Consider the following 21,117-nt stretch of genomic DNA (forward strand, 5'->3'; position numbering starts at 1 on the left):
AGATGTACATGTATCCACAATTTAATTTATAAAGCATTAAAAGCTGAAATAAATTTTCAAAAATGAGCAGCAAAATTTGATCGGATTGGTTATCACAGAAACTTGACAAAATGAACATGTAATGAAATAGTCTGTAGAATCCATCCATGTTGCATACCTCACATACTGGTTTCATACTATCATAGCACGGTAAGCAATGGCAAGCATGACCCTGGCTTTCCTGAATAAAACATAACTTGTATCCACATATCTATTGTCAGACTTCACAGTGCAAATACTGTCATCGAGTTCTGATTAAACACAACTATCCTAATAATACCTAGTCAATTTGAATGTATCTTGATTTTGATTTTGTCATATAAATCAGATATACTTGACTATTTTAAACAATAGAGACATTATATGATTGACATAAAATATAAACAACAAAATACATATCAACACATGAGCTATGTTACAGTCCTCAACAATCAAACTGTTGCTAATCATCCAGACTGATGGTTGAGCTGGATTGGCATCGCTGATGTTGATGTAGCTGATGTTGGCATCCCTGATGTTGATGTAGCTGATGTTGGCATCGCTGATGTTGATGTAGCTGATGTTGATGTAGCTGATGTTGATGTTGATGTAGCTGATGTTGGCCTCGCTGATGTTGATGTAGCTGATGTTGATGTAGCTGATGTTGGCATCGCTGATGTTGATGTAGCTGATGTTGATGTATCAGCACTGAGATCGCCCACGTCCTTCTGGTGCCAATACTAGAGATCATGACCAGTACCACATTGTTAGAATTATAGAATGATGCTCCACAGACTGTTGATCATTTTCATGCCAGGTCGAGATGATAGCATTGCCTTTATGTAATTGCGAAAATCATTAACTGTTATATTGATATACCCAGTAACTGACCCTCTGGAAAAGCAAAGTGGTGTTTCAACAACTTGAATCAAATTGCTAGGGCTCCCAATGTTCGTCAGCCTACCCCCGACCCCCACCCTCCCTGTAATGCTGATCCCCAAGATGTTGTAGCAGTCCAGTGTTTCATCACTTCAGTTTGGACACTTCGTCCATGTAGGCTCCAAGAACTTTCACCTGGTGCAGAAATAAGGAAAGCCAGTTAATAAGGAGTGAAATACAATCATGCCAATACCATCAAATCATTAACATTCCAGTGGCTATATGCTCCTCAAGAGAAGTAATAGTAATATGTAAGAATCAAGTGTTCTTTAACTTCTTTTGAGTTGTATATGTAAGACTTGTATCCATGGTGGCTTCTGATAGGGGGATCCAGAGGGGGGGGGGGGGGGGGGGGGGGGGCAACCTAGTATGTTGTAGGCAGTAATATTATATGAGAGAGGATTTTCTTATATTGGAACCCTCCCTTTTACAAATGCTGGATCTGCTCTTGGTTCCTAGATGTATTTAAGGTAGGATTTTCCTATGGCATGGCAGCATACAGTAACAAACACCATACACAAATATTAAAGTGTTGTTTAATGTTTTTTCAAAGATCGAGAAGTCATGAACACCCTTAGTTCAAGCGATGAAGCTAAAACTTGTTAATAATAGTTTTTCTATGAAAAATCCATAATATGAAATATATAATAAATATTTAAAACGAAAATATTGACGGTCATGTATAGTTTTAATAAGCCCCCCCATTTGTTAATTCCTTTGCGCTTTTTACGGCAAATACTGTACTCATTATGTTTGTTGCCATGGCAAATACTGTACTCATTATGTTTGTTGCCATAGTAAATGCATCTGGGACTCTCCAGTGAACATGTGTCTTTTTGTTTCAGTCTTAGTTTGGGGTGCAAAGAGATTAGTTGCAGATCGGTCCCGAAGTTGGTCAGGGGGTGGTTGGTTGTTGGAGCTCGGCACTCAATATGCGAATACAATAATAAAGAGAACAGATTTTGTACAACTATCACACATTTGAGGCACCAAGGCACCTCACTGCCCACCTTCACAATTAAGTCACTCATACATACAGTATTTCATCATTAAAAATAGAAAAATAGAAAAGATCACTCAAAGAGCAGGGATATTACATTCAGACAAGGGGCAGAATGATTGCACTACAAACTTGTCCTCAGCAAGGATATCTACACTACGGCTACTTTGACCACTGACCCCGTTGATGTAGTTCCGTCTGTCAATCTTCTCGTTCTGGGAGTGAGCTCCATCATCACACGCACCGATCGGCAACAACATCACATTCTTGCCGGTCGCTTCTTGGAAGGTCAAGGTCACAGGAATGCTACCTCCTTCACGAGTCATGTCAGGTTCGACGCCAAACACTACAACCAAATGGAACATTGGAAACTCATCCGGAGCACAGGAATGTCAGCTTGATCTCAGCGCCTGTCAGTGATGAAGTCTGGAGCAGGCAAACCAGCAACTGAAAGCATGACTAAGATCTTCACCATCCAGGCTAAGCGAATCTCACACAGTCCCCAAACATGTCCACTCAATCCGTTTTAAGCCCTCCATGCCTGTGGTAAAAGGCGACTAACGGGATCGGGTGGTCAGGCTCGCTGACTTGGTTGATGCATGTTATCACTCTCAATTGCATAGATCCGTGCTCATGATGTCAATCACTGGATTGTCTTGGCCAGACTTGATTATTTACAGACCACCGTCATATAGCTAAAATATTGCTGAGTGCGGCTTGAAACAACAAACAAACAATCAATCCTTATCAGCTCACACCAGGTGCAGTTCTACCCCAGAATCCCAGACAAGCGATGTGAGTCTTGGGGTTCAACTAGTATATTTAGTCTATGAAAGAAAATTGTTCCGTGAGCATGTGCTGATCATGAGAACATTCATTAGCCACTTAGAGTTACCTACCCTTGGTCATGGCCTTCCTGCCGGCCATGTAGTGGGGATGGCTGAAGTCGCTGAGCCAGTATCTGCCGCCATGGCCCATGGACACTCTGAATAAACAAGGGAGATATATATAGGTCTTACATACAATACACTGCAACATGGCCGTCAACCCCAAAAGTATGCCATGAGTGAGATGATTTATCACAGAGGCCCTTGTCTGATCACAGTGGACAAGTGGTTGACAGAATGAACAACAACCTTTACGATGACACTGTGATCACATGATCTTAATTAGCCAGTTTTTACGTTTATCCCAACCGACTTAATGAGGGATGATTTATCACAGTGGACAAGTGGTTGATAGAGTGAACAACAACCATACGATGACGCTGTGATCACATGATCTTAATAAGTCGTTTTTCACAAGAAGCATTACGTCATAGGGACTGATTCTTCTCACAAATACCAGACAAGTCAAGAATCGGATGTGTATAGGTTAGTAGCCGAGGGTTTCGGTATCATAATTTAATAAGAATTGTACTTTTCTATTCGTAAAATATGATATTTATGACACAGAAACACACAAGTAATCTTCTTTAACTATTCTTAAAACAATCCAAGTTAAAGATCTGGTTTCACTCAATGAAGAAACTTTTATTCTGCACATAAATACACTGCCTGATTGAACCGCCATGATTAGCAGACATGTTAGTTCACAGAAGCACAGACGTGTTGGTCAACCCCTATATCAACTAGTTGGGCAGTAGATTATCTAGTGAGTAATCGATGGACCTTACTAAACTAGTCCCTTCTAGGTAACCTCATTTGCATATTTATTATCTTGTGATACCAGACTTCTAATGCCCTGAAGTGTTATAGGTGATCAGGTAGAACATCTGTCTTTAGTCTTAGGTAAAAATAACCGAAGCTCATTGTGTGCTTGTATTGTGCACAACCCCCAACTGTGAAGATCGGAGATAGAATAGGTCTTCAGCAACCCATGCTTGCTGACTTGGTTGACACATGTCATCGTATCGATCCTGCATGGATCGATGCTCATGATGTCAATCACTGGATTGTCTGGTCCAGACTCGATTATTTTTCAGACCGCCATGATATAGCTTGAATATTGCTGAGTGCAGCATTAATCAACAAACAAACAAACAAACAAACAAACAAACAAACAAACACACAAACCCCCTCTACACAACTGTAGTTTTTTTAAGGAAATGTGCACCGAAAACAAGACACTACTCATTCAGTAACATGTGATCAACAAAAATGACAAGAATTGACAAGTCACAAAGAGTATTCCTCTTTTTCCAAAAGTTGTATTCCATGTCCACATCGACTCCCCCACTTCCCCCCTTACTTCATGGTGTTGGGGCTGCCGCTCTCCTTGTGGGCCTTCTCCAGGTGAGCTACGACCAGCTTCTCCACCTGCTCGGGCTCCAGGTTGGGCACAATACGGACGGAGAACTTTCCGATGACCTTCTTCGGAATGACAGTCTTAGCTCCTGTTGCACTGAATGCTCCCTCCACACCTGTACAGGTGAGATGACAGATGTACAGGTGAGATGATAGATGTACAGGTGAGATGACAGATGTACAGGTGAGATGATGGATGTACAGGTGAGATGACAGATGTACAGGTGAGATGATAGATGTACAGGTGAGATGATAGATGTACAGGTGAGATGACAGATGTACAGGTGAGATGAAAGATGTACAGGTGAGATGATAGATGTACAGGTGAGATGATAGATGTACAGGTGAGATGACAGATGTACAGGTGAGATAATAGATGTACAGGTGAGATGATAGATGAAAAGGTGAGATGATAAATTACAGGTGAGATGACAGATGTACAGGTGAGATGACAGATGTACAGATGAGATGATAGATGTACAGGTGAGATGACAGATGTACAGGTGAGATGAAAGATGTACAGGTGAGATGACAGATGTACAGGTGAGATGATAGATGTACGGGTGAGATGACAGATGTACAGATGAGATGATAGATGTACAGGTGAGATGACAGATGTACAGGTGAGATGACAGATGTACAGGTGAGATGATAGATGTACAGGTGAGATGACAGATGTACAGGTGAGATGATAGATGTACAGGTGAGATGACAGATGTACAGGTGAGATGATAGATGTACAGGTGAGATGACAGATGTACAGGTGAGATGATAGATGTACAGGTGAGACTGGGGAAAGTATAACACTACATATTACCATGTACAGAGAGGGAGATAACACTACATATTACCATGTACGGAGAGGGAGACAACACTACATATTACCATGTACAGAGAGGGAGATAACACTACATATTACCATGTACGGAGAGGGAGATAACACTACATATTACCATGTACGGAGAGGGAGATAACACTACATATTACCATGTACAGAGAGGGAGATTACACTACATATTACCATGTACCGAGAGGGAGACAACACTACATATTACCATGTACAGAGAGGGAGATAACACTACATATTACCATGTACGGAGAGGGAGATAACACTACATATTACCATGTACAGAGAGGGAGATAACACTACATATTACCATGTACAGAGAGGGAGATTACACTACATATTACCATGTACAGAGACGGAGATAACACTACATATTACCATGTACAGAGAGGGATATAACACTACATATTACCATGTACGGAGAGGGAGATAACACTACATATTACCATGTACAGAGAGGGAGATAACACTACATATTACCATGTACGGAGAGGGAGACAACACTACATATTACCATGTACGGAGAGGGAGATAACACTACATATTACCATGTACGGAGAGGGAGATAACACTACATATTACCATGTACGGAGAGGGAGATAACACTACATATTACCATGTACGGAGAGGGAGATAACACTACATATTACCATGTACAGAGAGGGAGACAACACTACATATTACCATGTACGGAGAGGGAGATAACACTACATATTACCATGTACAGAGAGGGAGATAACACTACATATTACCATGTACAGAGAGGGAGATAACACTACATATTACCATGTACGGAGAGGGAAGGGAAGCGCCATCTGGCCATGAGCACTTGGTCCTTCTTGGCGTGAATCAACTTGGGGGCGCCAATGTCCTTCCTGTAGTCTTCCTGCAATTAGGAAGTGTAAGAGGCTCACTCAACACTTCTACATTCCTACAACTCAATATGCTTCAATAAGTAAGTGAGTAAGGGCATTGTTTCTGTATAGGAGTCAGAACAGTCATACGTATTGTTACCAGGGTACTATATTATTAGTGGTATGCAAGAAGGGCTACAAGAGTTATGCCCCTTTGTAAACAGATAGTTTGTTCCATCTCACACAGTGTAGACTGTATGATCATGTATCCTTATTTACGGAATGTACATATGTTTGTGATGCCATATCCATGTGTCATTGCAATACCCGTTTCGACTGAGGGGTCAGTGTGACTGAGGATTTAGTAAAGATACTAGGTTTTGAACTAGTCATCTTTGTTGTAATTATTGACTACTGATTTAAGACAAGGTGTAACAGTATGTAGTGAGGACAGTCATAGGTATGTTGATACGAGTCACAATACTGTAAATACCTGATCAAAGTCGATTGGTTCATACAGCTGCCTCTCCTCGTCCGTGACCGGGGCCACGCCCTCGTTGATCCCGGGGATGAGGATCTCGCCCTTGTTGTTGACCAGCGTCCCCAGGAGTTTGACCAGGTCCACCATGGCCTCGTGTCTGTAACCCAGGAACAATACAATGTCCAAAATGGCAGTGCTGACCAGTGAACAAATGGGCTTCTGTTGTTTGTAAGTGAGCGAGCAAAGGTTCTAATTTTTGTCTGTGAGCCAGTTTGGCTGAACACAATATAAGGGTAACGCTATTTTTCAGGGCATTATCATTTGCAGAAGCCCGAGGTTTTCCATTAACTGCCCGACGAAGGAGGGCAGTTGAAAAGGCCGGGGGCTTCTGCAAATGATAATGCCCTATAAAATAGCGTTACCGTTATTATAGCTAAAATGGATGGAATTTGTCATCAAATAAAAGGAAACAACAATATAGGTTTTGAAACATTTACTGCAATCAACACGAATGTCACTGACCCACTTTTACAAACATGGAAACGTCATAGAACAAACTAGATGACGTCACTATTAAACGTGACTTCACTACCCCTACCCTATGACGTCACCTAACAACGGGCATGATAATGGCCCGTCGTAAAGTAATATGAGGGCATTATCAAGTTACAGTGGCCCGCCGATTTCTGATAACATGCGGGCGGTTTAATGATAATTCTATCCATTTTAGCTATAATGACAGATATACCAGCCTCCTGTGGGATGAAAACCCAAAGTGGCACAGGTCTTAGAGGTCTGCCACTACAGCACGCCAACATGGGAATGATGCTCACAAACCAAGGGTCATAATCAAGACAAGTCTTGGATTCAAACCCATGATCATCAGACCACTACAGCACACCAGCATGGGAATGGTGCTTACAAGCCAAGGGTCATAATCAAGACAATTCTGGGATTCAAACCCATGATCATCAGACCACTAGAGCACACCAACATGGGAATTGTGCTCACAAACCAAGGGTCATAATCAAGACAAGTCTGGGATTCAAACCCATGATCATCAGACCACTACAGCACGCCAACATGGGAATTATGCTCACAAACCAAGGGTCATAATCAAGACAAGTCTGGGATTCAAACCCATGATCATCAGACCACTACAGCACGCCAACATGGGAATGATGCTCACAAACCTGGTCTGATTCCCGATATGGGTCAAATGTGTGAAAGGCGGCGTAAAACCATACTCACTCACTCACTCACTCACTCACTCACTCACAGCTGAAGCAGCAAATCATAGGAAGGGAATAACTCTGTGGTTACTAACTTGCAAATTATATTCTTAGAAAGTTGTACAATATTTCTCCTGGGAAAAATATTTCAAACTAAGAATTCTTGTTTGCTTGAGACATGTATTGCGAACAGCAATCCACACCATCGGGGTACAAATTTCAAAGCAAGATAAAATTATTCCAGGCAATTCACTTTAGATGGCGATTAGGAGAGTGTAAGGGCTTTTCAAGGCACATGATCCATTTTCAAAGCCTGTTCAAGCCAGAACCTAAATTTCAGGACATTTTCAGTCAGATCTATTTAAGGCCTGTATGATCCGTGACCTGTTGACCAATCACGAGAGAGTCTGAGAGATCAGCAGCGACACTTTACTCATGTGTGAGCAAACCCCAAATCATGGCTGAAAGTTGGTCTTATCTGCTCCTTACATCTTTAAACAGTCATCATGACCATTGGATTTTGATTTCACAGCAACGACTTTAAACCATATCTTCATCCTCTGTCTAAATCAACACATAATAACTTACACTGTTCCTCCGAAGACACCAGAATGGAGATCCTTGGACGCACACTCCACCTCCAGGAAGAAATAACAGATACCTCTGGGAACATTAAAGAAGAAACATTCAAATAACCATCTTGAAATCTGCTGTTCAGACCAACAAAAACACCAAAAGTCACCATTAGGCATGAGTCATACTGTTAGAGCAGCTGTAGAAATTGGCACCAGTCCTGGAGTCCTTGTCAAACTGCCCAATAGTTAAGGTATCATCAGGACTAGTAGAAATTTGCCATTTTTAAGGGTTTTTCTAAGTATTCATGATAAGGACTAGTGGACAAAAACTGTCAGTTTCTACCACTGAAGAGTCATACCGTTACTTTTTAAGGTGTAATCTTTTCAGCCAATACACATACAGTTCTGTGAGCTCAGGAAAGCATAGTTACATATACTGTAAATCTTGAAATAAATGGGTCTCCAAATTAATACGACTGCTGACCCCTAGCCAAAAATGCGACTCAAAATCAATGCGACTCCCCCAGCCCATCCCCAGTGGAATGATACATAACCTTACCTTAATCCAATCCAACAGTACTTACTGGCACTTAGTAGAGCACTTCCGTAAAAACAATAAACAGTGTTTTCCTAAACACAACATACAGCTTATATGTTTATTCTGTTGACTGGCTTTAAGGAAGTTCAAAGGCAATAAAATAACTAAACCAACAACAGTTCACTGATTGGAGTGGTCAATGATGCCTAGTTTGACCCGAGTGGGTAGAACAATTGACCCCAGCATTTTCAGCATGTCAAGCAAGACTGTCTTGCTTGACAACGGTATAAGGATCTATACTGAAAGGTCACTTTACAGTACATAAAGAAGTTGTTATCCCCAGGCCACATGTGGGACTTATGACTGTTACTGGGATGGTATTAAAGTATCGGGAAGTTTTGATGTGGGCCGACACTGACCTGAGACCGTATGTGATGCACGGCCTCGTCTTCCCCAGCCAGTAGTTGTCCGAGATACACACGTAGTCGGTGCCCTGTAAAGAAGAATGAGGAATGAGTGAGTGAGATGTAACGCAGTTTTGAGACGAAACATCACCAGGGTCCGGTTCCAAGATATCTAACACTAGGATGTTAAGGTATGGGAGTTACAATCATCTCGGCACTACGACTGTTGTAGGCCTATGTTAAGATATGGGAGTTACGATCATCTCGGCACTACGACTGTTGTAGGCCTATGTTAAGGTATGGGAGTTACGATCATCTCGGCACCACGACTGTTGTAGGCCTATGTTAAGGTATGGGAGTTACGATCATCTCGGCACTACGACTGTTGTAGGCCTATGTTAAGGTATGGTAGTTACGATCATCTCGGCACTACGACTGTTGTAGGCCTATGTTAAGGTATGGTAGTTACGATCATCTCGGCACTACGACTGTTGTAGGCCTATGTTAAGGTATGGTAGTTACGATCATCTCGGCACTACGACTGTTGTAGGCCTATGTTAAGGTATGGTAGTTACGATCATCTCGGCACTACGACTGTTGTAGGCCTATGTTAAGGTATGGTAGTTACGATCATCTCGGCACTACGACTGTTGTAGGTATGGGAGTTACAATCATCTCAGCACTACGACTGTTGTAGGCCTATGTTAAAGTATGGTAGTTCAATCATCTTTGTGCTATGACCACCATGAGCCTATGTTAAAGTATGGTAGTTCAAACATCTTTGCGCTATGACCACCATGAGCCTATGTTAAAGTATGGTAGTTACGATCATCTTTGCGCTATGACCACCATGAGCCTATGTTAAAGTATGGTAGTTCAATCATCTTTGTGCTATGACCACCATGAGCCTATGTTAAAGTATGGTAGTTACGATCATCTTTGTGCTATGACCACCATGAGCCTATGTTAAAGTATGGTAGTTCAATCATCTTTGTGCTATGACCACCATGAGCCTATGTTAAAGTATGGTAGTTACGATCATCTTTGCGCTATGACCACCATGAGCCTATGTTAAAGTATGGTAGTTACGATCATCTTTGTGCTATGACCACCATGAGCCTATGTTAAAGTATGGTAGTTACGATCATCTTTGTGCTATGACCACCATGAGCCTATGTTAAAGTATGGTAGTTCAATCCTCTTTGCGCTATGACCACCATGAGCCTATGTTAAAGTATGGTAGTTCAAACATCTTTGCGCTATGACCACCATGAGCCTATGTTAAAGTATGGTAGTTACGATCATCTTTGCGCTATGACCACCATGAGCCTATGTTAAAGTATGGTAGTTCAATCATCTTTGCGCTATGACCACCATGAGCCTATGTTAAAGTATGGTAGTTCAATCATCTTTGTGCTATGACCACCATGAGCCTATGTTAAAGTATGGTAGTTACGATCATCTTTGTGCTATGACCACCATGAGCCTATGTTAAAGTATGGTAGTTACGATCATCTTTGTGCTATGACCACCATGAGCCTATGTTAAAGTATGGTAGTTACGATCATCTTTGTGCTATGACCACCATGAGCCTATGTTAAAGTATGGTAGTTACGATCATCTTTGTGCTATGACCACCATGAGCCTATGTTAAAGTATGGTAGTTCAATCCTCTTTGCGCTATGACCACCATGAGCCTATGTTAAAGTATGGTAGTTCAAACATCTTTGCGCTATGACCACCATGAGCCTATGTTAAAGTATGGTAGTTACGATCATCTTTGTGCTATGACCACCATGAGCCTATGTTAAAGTATGGTAGTTCAATCGTCTTAGCATTATGACCACCATGAGCCTATGTTAAAGTATGGTAGTTGCGATCATCTTAGCGCTACAACCACCATAAGCCTATGTTAAAGTATGGTAGTTCAATCATCTTAGCGCTACGACCACCATAAGCCTATGTTAAAGTATGGGAGTTACGATCATCTAAGCGCTACAACCACCATAAGCCTATGTTAAAGTATGGTAGTTACGATAATCTTAGCGCTACGACCACCATAAGCCTATGTTAAAGCATGGGAGTTCCGATATTCATTTTGAGGAACAGGGACAAAGTGAGTTAGGGATGGACTGGGGACGAAGCTTGGTGAAGGACCCTGGATGGTGAGTGAGTGAGTTGGGTTTAACGCTGCTTTTAACAGTATTCCGGTCAAGGTTGCCATAACAGGGTGATATTATATTGTACAATAACTGAATGTTTGTAAGCATTGTTTGTAGTTCATTGTGCAACCTGCACGTGTCAAATGTGTGACGGAACAGTAGATTGTGCATGTTGTGCTGTGTTATTGTGCATAACAGGCTGAATTTTCATTGGTTTTTGTTTGTTTGTTATTTTGGATATTCCTTAATATCATTTTCATTTCAGTTTTTAGATTAGTTGGTCTTACATTTTTGCTCAACAAACAGTTTCAAAACCATAAAAACATCTGAAATTAATTTCCCCATGTTCTGTAAGTCCCCCTGCTGATCCTACCTTGAGGAATGTATCCTTCTTCGAGAAGACGAGCTCGTCCAAACCCTCGGAACCAGACTCTTCCATCCCCTCAAAACAGAACTGACACGAGAAAGATCAAACATAAAGGAACAATCGCATCAGTGAAGTTTACCAACTTTTTATAACGGTAACAAACATTTTGGCTTCACAAAGATGTCATGTATTTCACTGATCATGAGAAAATTGCTAACCTTAAAATAACTGCAAACTGAAGAAGTGTATGCAAAGTCCACAAAAATACAAATTTCAGACAAAATGATGTTATTCCAATTTGCCTGTTACACTTTCAGAATTCCTATATAAATCACTAGATATCAAACAATAGTTATCATTGTTAATAATTCTGAGAATACTACCTCTATTACATCTCTACATTTGTGTAGTACTTATGAGGCAAGGATTATATCCTACCTAACTATTATCCCAGGGCAAGTTTTACTCTAGAGTATAGTATAGGATAGGATTAAACACACTCGTGTGGGTTCAAATTCACTAGGGAGAATCATCCTGACACTACAAAATAGTGTTGGATAATGTTCACTCTTACACTTACTCCAAAGGATGACTATGGATTTATCTAGATCTGCAAATATTCAGCCCCCTCCCCTCAAAAGTCCGAAGCAACATAAATATTCGCAAATTAGTACTGGTACTAAAAGTTTCATGCTTATACAGTAGAAGTGACTCGTACTTCACTGTTTGTTTTGTTTGTTTGTTTGTTGTTTAACGCCGTACACAGCAATATTCCAGCAATATGATGGCAATCTGTAAAGAATCAAGTCTGGACCGGACAATCCAGTGATTGACACCATGACATCATTCCGCGCAATTGGGATACGATGACATGCATCAACCAAGTCAGTGAGCCTGACCAGCCGATCCTGTCAGTCGCCTCTTACGACAAGCATAGTCGCCTTTTACAGCAAGCATAGGTTGCTGAAGACCTATTCTACCCCGGATCTTCACGAGTCTCGTACTTTCCTGACAACAGGATCAATAAAGAGGGCATCGCTATAATGCTAAGTTTTAATTATTTAATTACATTATTGAATTCCAGGCTTTGTTTAATATCTGTGAATCTTAAAAAAAATATCTTTATAATAAATTCCAATTTTTCACAAAATCATGTATATTTTTCAAATTGGCCTGCCATGCAATCCGAGATAAATCATCCATATCACAAACTGACAATCCATTTGTCATCTCGGATCACAAGCACGGATGATTGGATGATTCAGTGACAAGCAGTATCATCCATCCCATCCCATCACTGCGGACCTGGCGTATCCTCACCTTCATGTTGACCGGGACCTCCATCTTGAGCTCCTGCATGGCCTCGATACAGTTGAGCCAGTCCAGCACGGGGCCCTAGGGAGACATATACCCATGTAGTAGGTTTTTGGACGCATAAGAAACATTTGTACATTCTCTCTAATCACATGAACAACTATAAAACGTCTCATTCATCTACAAAAGACAATTTCTCCTTAAAAACAAACCATCACCATATTTGCAATGTCCGTGTGACGCCACACCCCTCGTTACAGCATGAGCCATCATCTGAGTATTTACAATGTCTGTGTGATGCCACACCCCTCTGTAGACCCCCTCCCCCCTCACCTTGTCGTCAGTCGATCCCCTGCCGTACAGCTTGCCATCCTTCTCGGTGAGGACGAAGGGCTCTGTGTCCCACCCATCTTCCTGCATACAGACATGAATCAACAATGATTGGTCAAAACATCTTAAAGAAGTAAATTTTCTGTAAGGGCTAAAAACTAACCCGCCTCTTGTGTCAGATGTAAAATGCATTTGAGTGCAGCACAGCCCTCCACATTCCATTACAATCAACACACAAGGGGGAGAGAGAGAGAGAGAGACAGACAGAGACAGAGAGAGAGAGAGAGAGAGAGAGAGAGAGAGAGATAGAGCGAGCGAGAGCGAGGGGAGGGGGAGAGAGAGAGAGAGAGGGAGAGAGAGAGAGAGAGAGAGACAGAGAGAGCGAGCGAGAGCGAGGGGAGGGGGAGAGAGAGGAGAGGGAAGAGAGAGAGGGAAGAGAGAGAGAGAGGAGAGGGAGAGAGGGAAGAGAGAAAGAGAGAGAGGAAGAGAGAGAGAGGGAAGAGAGAGAGAGAGAGGGAAGAGAGAGAGAAAAGAGAGAGAGGAGAGGGAAGAGAGAGAGAGAGAGAGGGAAGAGAGAGAGAAAAGAGAGAGAGGGAAGAGAAGAGAGAGAGGGAGAGGAGAGGGAGAGAGGGAAGAGAGAGAGAGAGAGAGAGAGAGAGAGACTGTGTTATGGAGATGGCAAGACTTCTGTATTTCACATGTCGCAAGGTAGTATTTTTTTGGTACATGTCACTGGGGACCATATGCTATCTTGTTTTCACAGTCGACATGTAATTAAGGAGACAAAACGAACCTTCTCTGCAGGTTGGACATCAAGATGGCCGACATGTCGACATGTAATTAAGAAGACAAACGAACCTTCTCTGCAGGTTGGACATCAAGATGGCCGTACACCAGGATAGTTTTCTTGGCAGGATCTTCACCAAGTTGCCCCAGTAGGACAGGGGGGAGCGGGATCTTTGAGCCGTCAGGCAGGGTCTGGTCGCCAAGTTCCTCCAACTCACACTTGGCACCAAGTTTCTCTAGCTCCTGCAGGCAACCATAATGTTGGCAGTTGGCCAAAAAGACATATTCAGAATAACAATCATTTTTATGAAAGGATAAAAATCCGTTGAGCCATTTTGTTGACTTTAATGCTGGGAATATGACAGTCCAAAGACATATATTTTTAATATAAAAAATGAAAGAAAACATTATAGCTGACAACAAAAAGACATTTTTCAACTCAGTACAAGGACTACCTACAAACTTTGTGGGGCAGACCTTGAATCTAAACCCACCACCTCAATACACATATGGATGAGCGAAGATTGTGAACAACAATGACCTTGCTCCACACTAAGAAGAAACAAACATGAAATACTTATAACCCCTTGCCAATGTACGGTTGTGTGCATGAGCCCCCCGGAAACAAGCACTACCGCAAGTCAAAGTCATTGCTGTGGAAACTCGAAAAAATATTGTTTTCAAAACTCCCAAAAGGCACCAGTTTACCACTAGAGCTATCTGTGTGCCAAGTTCGGTGTAGAATTATTGTACGGTTTTCAAGATCTGATCCGGAAAGGAGCACTACCACCATTTCCAGTCTAATCACAGTCGTTGCCATAGAAGCTCGAAAAATATTTTTTCAAAAATCCCCAAAGGCACCAGTTCACCACTAGACCTATGTGTGTGCCAAGTTTGGTTAAGAGATCTCTCAGGTTTTTGAGTTCTGCTCCAAAAACGTAACGTGACAGAGGGAAAGACAGAAGGACAGCCTCCATTCCAATATCCCCCTTCGACTTCATGGCGGCGATATTAAATATTTGCCAGAGGTAACCTCAACTTCTGAGCACCAGATAAGCTGCGAATATGCACAACAAATCACAATGACCCAATTAATTTGAAGACACTGTATATAACCAATGCATCGACTAATCAACCTGTGCGCCTGTATGTCTTTACAAGTCCTTAGTTACTAATTGAATGTAATCATCAACAGATATAACAACTCTTCTGCAGTGAATAATGCATAAACAAGGCGCTAGGTCTCACTTATTGTCAATTGGAGTGTACATCACTGTTGTGTGTTCAGACGATGTCATACCCATGAACAGACACAAATTAGATACCTGAAACAGCATTTAAGCAAATAAAACAAATGTCTACTCCTTGGTGTAAAAATACCCAAGTACTTGATCCAAGGGAGAAAAACAATACTGAACACCCAAAGAAACCTATCAATACCCAGTGGGAATGAGAACTTGTGAGTAAATACTCAATGGCTCACAGCATCATCTGGAGCCCTGGAGCCCTGGAGCCCCGGAGCCCCGGAGCCCTGGAGCCCCGGAGCTTATAATAATGTATAACTAATGCAAAATAATGAACTCCTGGTCGAGTAAACTTTCGTCTCCTGAAAGTGGTTCAGGTGACCTTATTTGATTGGTTATTCACACCGTGATCCCGAGCTCATCGCATTGATTTATTGCCTCTTTAACACTCTCCACTTTATGGTAATAAAAGATACAGCTACGACAAGGATTGATTTCATAATGAACAAATTTTCAGGATATTGTACCTTGTGTAAATGGCTAAATATATACTGAACAAAACAATCACAGACCAGGAATATGAGTGAGTGAGTGAGTGAGTGAGTGAGTGAGTGAGTGAGTGAGTGAGTGAGTGAGTGAGTGAGTGAGTGAGTGAGTGAGTGAGTGAGTGGTTGAGTGGTTGAGTGAGTGAGTGAGTGAGTGATATGCCATCAGTGTGACCAACAAATCCCCACAAAGGCAGCTCGTACTAGCATTTAGCCAGGAGTCCAAACTCTGCAATTTTGGGAACATATCATTATTATCGTCCAACTGGTCTGTGAAATACAAGTCAGCTGTACAAGCCATAACATTAGCTTTTCGTTTGTTTGTTTGTTTGTTGTTTAACGCCACACTCAGCATATTGCCAGCTACATGACAGTGGCCTGTAAATAATCGAGTCTGGACCAGACAATCCAGTGAGCATCGATCCACACGATTGGGTTACGTCGCCTCTTACAGCAAGCATGCCTCCCAAGGGAAACACAATCACATTCACTGTACCTACAGCGGGCCGATATGGGTGTCAGTTATTTCACTCATCAATCATGACCACTGTCCACATGATCATGGACTCATTCCAGGCTCAAAAGTAATTATCTAAACTGTACAGGACACCACATCATTTCATTACTTTACAGGACCCTCATATTGACTGCAAGGACCCTTAGAATTACTTTTTGGGTCCCTGGACCCCCACTTTCATAAGTCCAGGTAAAACCATGGTTCAGAAAATACCGTATTTGACGTAGTAAGCACCCAGGGTGCTCTCAAAATTAGAAATAGGGGGCTCTTATTAGAATATTATTTTGGTGGAAAAAACAGAGTTGAAAGATAAATTTTGTGGTTTATGCTGACAGACTGATATGTTTATATGCGACAGATATATTTTTCCAGAATTTAATTGCCCATAATTAAGAATGCATATAACACACGAGTGCGTATTATACGCGAATATATAAGTCTTGTGTACATTGATCAATCGGAAGGGGTGCTAAATGGTATTTTTTAAAAGCCAATATATTAGCAAATATCGCCGTGGGCACTTAATACGTCTAATACGGTAAGTAATTTGGCATAATTTCCACAAATGTTTTGTAAGAACTCACAGTTTTTGTCCATTCCACCATTTTGCGGATCTCCCCTCGTTTCTCGGGCCAGGCGGAAACACTTTGAATGGCGACCACATCCTTCAGTCTCTGGACATACTTGTCCTGGTTCTTGTCAATGAATCTGGAACAGGCAAAACAAATTCATGAGTATTTATACCAATAATTTTGTGTAGATGCATATCATTAACAGCGGTAGAAACTAACAGTTTCAGTCCACTAGTCCTTATAATGATAACATATAGCAAAACCTTTAAAAATGGCAAATTTCTACTAGTCCTTAGGATACCTTTACTATTGGGCAGTTTGGCAAGGACTATAGGACTAGTGCCAATTTCTAACCCTGATTAACGTCCGACCCGTGAAGATACGGGATAGAATAGGTCTGCAGCAACCCATGCTTGCCACATATGGTGACTATGGTTGTTGCGACAGCTTATTTTTTTGTTCCACAATGGTAATGGATAGTCAAAGTTTGTTAAGTAACACAGCTTGTGATTGGTTAAACTTCAAATTACAACCAATAAAAACACATTTGTTAGAGTGACAACAGTCATTAAAATAAGATGAAAGAGGATAACTCTAATCTTACGGATTATCATTTTTTTATTTTTCTATTGTCGTAATGATCAACAGAAATGGAAGAACTTTTTGATTATTTTAATGAGTGAGTGAGTGAGTTTGGTTTTAAGCCGCTTCTAGCAATATCCCAGTAATATTACGGCAGGGAACACTAGAAATGGGCTTCACACATTGTACCCATGTGGGGAATCAAACACAGGTCTTCGGCATGACGAGCGAATGCATTAACTTTAATTTATTGCCATCTCTCAAGAATTAGAGGACAAAGTGCATAATCATCATGAAAGAAATTGTGGCAAGTCCAGTCCAAAAGAAAGCACAAATAGCAGACAAGTTGTCCAGTTAAATCAAAACTTTATTATTTTTTTAATGGACATATTACATTAATCTTTTATGATATACATGACTCCTCTTATGTTAACAGTTCTTTTAGTTGTTTTATGACAAACAGCACACCCCATTAGGACCCTCATTATGATAGAATCTGAAAACATAATAAATTGTCTGGTGGGGCATGTGTGGGGTATGTATGACAGCGTTTGACATTAAGTGTGGAGTCAGGATCCTCGAGGTCTTCTCCTGTGGTACTGAATCTAGGGATCGTAAATCTTTAACAACACGACAAGGTCCCCCTAAATCTACAACTTTTAACATTAGGGTTATGGAAAGGCCCCTTGACTTTCATGCTTTGTTTAGAACACTGCTTGGTCTATGTGTGTGTGGTGTATATATGTGTTGATGTGAAGGTGTGCATCTGTATGTCAATGAAACTGTATCAGTACTAACATGCACTTACTTATGTCGTGTATTTTATGGCATTTTTGTTTGTTTGTTTGTTGTTTAAAGCCGCACTCAGCAATATTCCGGCTATATGACGACATCTGTAAATAATCGAGTCTAGACCAGACAATCCAGTGATTGACATCAGCACTGATCCACGCAATTAGGATACGATGCCATGCATCAACCAAGTCAGCAAGCCATTTATGAAATGAATAAGCATAATACATATACAATGCACGTTTTTGTTATCTATCAGGTGACATGATGTGGTCACATGATGTGGTCACATGACTGGATCCAAGAGGTCTGACAGTCGAAATGTTTATAACAAACCACGGATATAACAAACTAAAATGAGTGGTCCCTTTGAGTTTGTTCCCTTTATTATTTCTGCATGGTATATACAATGTGACAAGTTGTTATCAACATGTTTGTGTTTTGCTGCACGTAGCTGTGTGTATTGAACTGTGTTCACAATGGCCAGCAGTGGCCCTGTGTTTGATAACTTAGTACATTAAGGGTAGATGTGTCGGTGTGTCAAGTGATATTCTCTGATTTTTTTCATGTTGAATTGTTAAAATAAACCTGCTTTTAAGATCAGTACAAAGCCAATACAACCACAGAAGGCCAAGAAAGAGATCTCACGAGCTGAATGTACGATCACATAAATTCTGGCATAGCTGGAAATGTGCTCAATATGTGCTCCCAGTAGACGACAATGTGGGTAGGACTATCAATAAGATTGTGTACATTTTGTATTCATTGCATCCTCTATATCTCCAGGGCTTGCATTTGGGTAGACCTACATCATCGCCTGGATCCATTCCTTTGGTTCTTGTAATCACAAAAATTACCCGCCCCTGATTATCATGTACAATTTACTGACCAATCAAACATCGACATTAGGGAAAGGGAAAAATTAAGGGAGGTTACTCCTATTACCTGGTAACCAAAACCACTGCCAGTTTCATTGGACATGAACATCCTTTCCATGAAAAAGATTTTTAGTGCTTTCTTTTGTGTGTCTGTTAGTTTTTCCATGCTGAATTTCTCACAACCTCGATCATAATCAATGGAACTGACCAAACAGCATTGAGGCTGGTTTGTAACTCCCATTCTGATTGGTACCTTAGACCTAGAAGCGTAGCCGATCAAATTGGCAAATGGAACTTAAGAGGGGGTAATTTGAGATTGCAAGAACCACGGGAAAGGATCCAGGTGTTAGTGTAGGGTTTACCAAAATGCGAGCAATGGAGACATGTTGTTAGGTTACGTTCTGAAATGGGACACATTTACTTCAAAAGACAATTACATCAGGAAACAGGATTACCATATGTTAAATAATTTTAAAAAGTTACAATAAAAAAAAAGACACAAAGTGAGCAGGGCTCACTAATAGCCCCAACTTTGAAGCCAACATATTTCTAAGTTCAAAACATGTAAAAAAGTCATATTTATTTTAGAAAATCCACTTAACAGAATTTAACTTTGCACTGCACCTCACCAATTGGTATAAATACTGTAACCCCTAACAGAGAAAGTAAACAGTGGTTTGACTGGGAATGTGAGTTGTTAAAGAAGGAAAGATGCACTCTTTTAAACCATTTCAGAAAATTAAAGGATAAAGACTCACTTGCTAAGTACACTGATTCGAAAAATAAGTATAAAGTTACTTGCAGAAAAAAGAAACAAAATTTCATGGCTAGAAGCAGAGAAAAACTAGAAGAAAGTATCAGCTCATCAAAACAGTTTTGGACGACCTTGAAAAACATCAGCAAAAAGAAGGAAACTAAAAGTAACATAGAAATGCATGAGTGGTTTAATTACTTCAAAATTCTTTTCAGCGGTGATGATTCCACAAATAACTTCCAGTTGAACTCTTTTGATAATGATGAAACCAATTTTGCAACGGAAATATTAGATTCCCCAATCTCAAAAGAAGAAATTAAATCTGTTATTCAAAATCTGAAAAACTTGAAAAGCCCGTGATTTGATAAACTTATAACAGAATTCTTTAAATACTCTCTTGATAATACCCTGTCGTATTTGGAAATATTATTCAATACAATAATGGATACCTCTTACTTTCCAAAAGGTTGGACACTTGGAACTATCGTTCCAATTCACAAAAAGGCTCAGTGACTGATGTTGAAAATTATAGGGGGATTACACTTACCAGTATATTCAGTAAGATATTTCTTAGCATTATTAATAAACGCTTGGTATTGTGGTCGGAAGCACTTGATAAGATTGAGGAAGTGCAAGCAGGTTTTCGACAAGGTTACTCAACCACTGATAATATGTTTATTCTCCGGGCTCTTATAGATAAGTATATTCAACGTAAACGTGGAAAATTGTATGCTATATTGTAGATTTTTCGAAAGCATTTGATTCAGTCTGTAGAGATAAGTTATGGTATCTATTTAATTCACATGGTGTCAGTAATAAAATGGGTAAATTGTAATGTGGTATTTATAAGGAAGTTAAATCATGTGTTAAACAAAATGGCATGTATTCAGATTCTTTTATATGTCATACTGGTGTACGCCAAGGATGTGTATTAAGCCCTTTTTTGTTCTGTTTTTTTATTAATGAGCTTGCAGCCCAAATCAAAAGAAATTATGATGATGGTATACAATTACATCCTGAACTTATAAAAATATTTATGTTACTATTTGCAGATGATATAATCATGTTCTCGAGTACTGT

General features: G+C 40.6%; 1 protein-coding gene across 2 annotated transcripts in view; it reads right to left on the bottom strand.

Moving 5' to 3' along the window:
* Nucleotides 1-620: 620 nt before the first annotated feature.
* LOC124149788 (cytosolic non-specific dipeptidase-like) overlaps nucleotides 621-21,117 on the bottom strand; it is a 31,194-nt gene continuing 10,697 nt past the window's right edge. Inside the window, exons 2-14 of one of the 2 annotated variants that reach the window (XM_046521563.2) lie at nucleotides 17,044-17,167; nucleotides 14,226-14,396; nucleotides 13,371-13,451; nucleotides 13,044-13,118; nucleotides 11,730-11,810; nucleotides 9,210-9,283; nucleotides 8,266-8,340; nucleotides 6,458-6,602; nucleotides 5,897-5,996; nucleotides 4,208-4,379; nucleotides 2,857-2,942; nucleotides 2,137-2,303; nucleotides 622-1,092 (exon numbers count right to left, since the gene is read on the bottom strand). In XM_046521563.2, coding sequence (XP_046377519.2) covers nucleotides 1,045-1,092; nucleotides 2,137-2,303; nucleotides 2,857-2,942; nucleotides 4,208-4,379; nucleotides 5,897-5,996; nucleotides 6,458-6,602; nucleotides 8,266-8,340; nucleotides 9,210-9,283; nucleotides 11,730-11,810; nucleotides 13,044-13,118; nucleotides 13,371-13,451; nucleotides 14,226-14,396; nucleotides 17,044-17,167 — 1,399 coding nt within the window. In that variant the 3' untranslated portion in view covers nucleotides 622-1,044. The other variant, XM_046521564.2, reaches the window with a different exon arrangement.

Source organism: Haliotis rufescens, unplaced genomic scaffold (genome assembly GCF_023055435.1).
Source record: "Haliotis rufescens isolate VD_foot unplaced genomic scaffold, xgHalRufe1.0.p SCAF_6, whole genome shotgun sequence".
Lineage (NCBI taxonomy): Eukaryota > Metazoa > Mollusca > Gastropoda > Lepetellida > Haliotidae > Haliotis > Haliotis rufescens.